At 43.5% G+C, this 1,831-nt stretch overlaps 1 protein-coding gene across 1 annotated transcript in view; it reads left to right on the forward strand.

The window, feature by feature from the left end:
• The window catches only part of PATZ1 (POZ (BTB) and AT hook containing zinc finger 1), a gene marked incomplete at its 5' end in the record, with an annotated part of 17,555 nt that overhangs the window by 374 nt on the left and 15,350 nt on the right, over positions 1 to 1,831 (forward strand). The window contains one exon of the mRNA XM_010134852.1: positions 11 to 550. Within this exon, the coding sequence (XP_010133154.1) occupies positions 11 to 550 (540 nt within the window). The remainder of the gene's footprint in view (positions 1 to 10; positions 551 to 1,831) is intronic.

A 1,831-nucleotide genomic window follows, 5' to 3' on the forward strand; every position in this document is an offset into this window, starting at 1 on the left:
TGTCCCCACCGCTGCTGGCCTCACCCTTCCAGAATGTTGCTGCTAGTGCCCCCCCTTTAAGCACCAAAAGGGGCAGAGGGCGTCCCCGTAAAGCCAATCTCTTGGACTCCATGATGTTTGGTGCCCCAGGGGGCCTGCGAGAGGCTGGTATCCTGCCTTGTGGCCTCTGTGGGAAAGTATTTACTGATGCTAATCGTCTTCGTCAGCATGAGGCTCAACATGGGGTGACAAGCTTACAGCTGGGCTACATAGACATCCCACCCCCAAGACTGGGTGAAAATGGTGTCCCTGGTCAGGATGACCCTGATGCACCCCGAAAAAGAAGCAGGACGAGGAAACAGGTGGCCTGTGAGATCTGTGGCAAGATTTTTCGGGACGTGTACCACCTGAATCGGCACAAGCTCTCACACTCCGGTGAGAAGCCTTACTCTTGTCCAGTGTGTGGCTTACGTTTCAAGCGGAAAGACAGGATGTCCTACCATGTTCGATCTCACGATGGCTCTGTGGGAAAGCCCTACATCTGCCAGAGCTGTGGAAAAGGCTTTTCCAGGTAAGAGAGTACTTCTAAGGACCATAGACAGAAACGGAGACATAGCTAGTTGTCTTTCCTATCCCTTGGGAAACAAGAACAATTTGTACTTAGGATAGCTTGACTGCTCCACTTTAAAATGTCTTGAGAAATGAGACTTCCATCATTTCTGCTGGGATGCTATTCTACAGTCTCTTGAAAGGATTTGAAAGTAATTAAGACGTAGAACTGGGAGTCAGCTGGCTTCTGGGTAACATTTCCAGCTTTGTCCCAGGCTTGGTGTGTGCCTGTCCTTGGGCAAATCGGTTAGTCTCTCCCTCAAGTGACTCTTCTGTGAAATGGGTATTGAAATAATTACCTACCTCACATAAGTGTCTTGAGACTACTGATTTGTAGGTAGCGTGAAGGTGCTGTTGAAGTGCAAAATATTAATACATCTCAAATTATTATTTTTCTCGTATCCATTATAAATTTTCTTTTTCTTAACTTCCCTTCATTTCTCTTAGTTCGTAATGTTTTTTATCACCCAAATGTGAAGGAAGAGGTGAGATTTCAAAGGCTGCAGCATCAAGTATCTTTTAATACATGATCTTTGTGTCCTTTGGGTTTACATCCTTCTGAAGGGGATCCTGTTTCTGCCCTGCAACATACGTAAGATCTGTGCATTTAATGTTGCTGATTTTTTGTTGTCGCTGTTTGTGGGAGTTAAATTAATAAGTAGTTTGATACACGTAGTCGTGTTAGTGGTATCTTATAGTCTGAGTTAATGAAGTTCTGGAAGTTTGATGCTCGCTTTGAGACTAGAAGAGGGGGGAGGGGGATACATACACTGTGTTAGTTCTGTAGCAGCAGTCGGTTTTCTACAGCAGTTGATTCGCTCTAACCAGGAGGGCAGGAGTCGAGATCCAAAGCCAAATTAAATGGCTACTAGGGCTAGAAATGTCCCGGCTATATAAATGTAGGAGTTGTGCCCCTGCTAGCTCCCTTTTTGATAGAGGGACTTTTTGTTGTTGAAATAAATTAAAAAAAATATAGACTCTTTTTTTAATTGGCAATAATTAGGGATGCATCTTCATAAGGTCTGCAGATGTGGTGATGGCTAGTCATAAAATGAAATTTTCCTCTGTAGCTAGACGTGAAAGCAGTTTTATTATTGTAGTGCTACCTGGGATCATTTGCCAATTTTTATTATTTTTACTCACACTTGAAGATTTCTGCTCTTGCTGTATGAAAGGTTTTTGTTAACAAGGGAAAATGAAAGTTACATGTTGAGTTCTCATCTTTCCCAGTGAGAACAGGCAG

The sequence above is a fragment of the Buceros rhinoceros genome, unplaced genomic scaffold (assembly GCF_000710305.1).
Source record: "Buceros rhinoceros silvestris isolate BGI_N320 unplaced genomic scaffold, ASM71030v1 scaffold43684, whole genome shotgun sequence".
NCBI lineage: Eukaryota > Metazoa > Chordata > Aves > Bucerotiformes > Bucerotidae > Buceros > Buceros rhinoceros.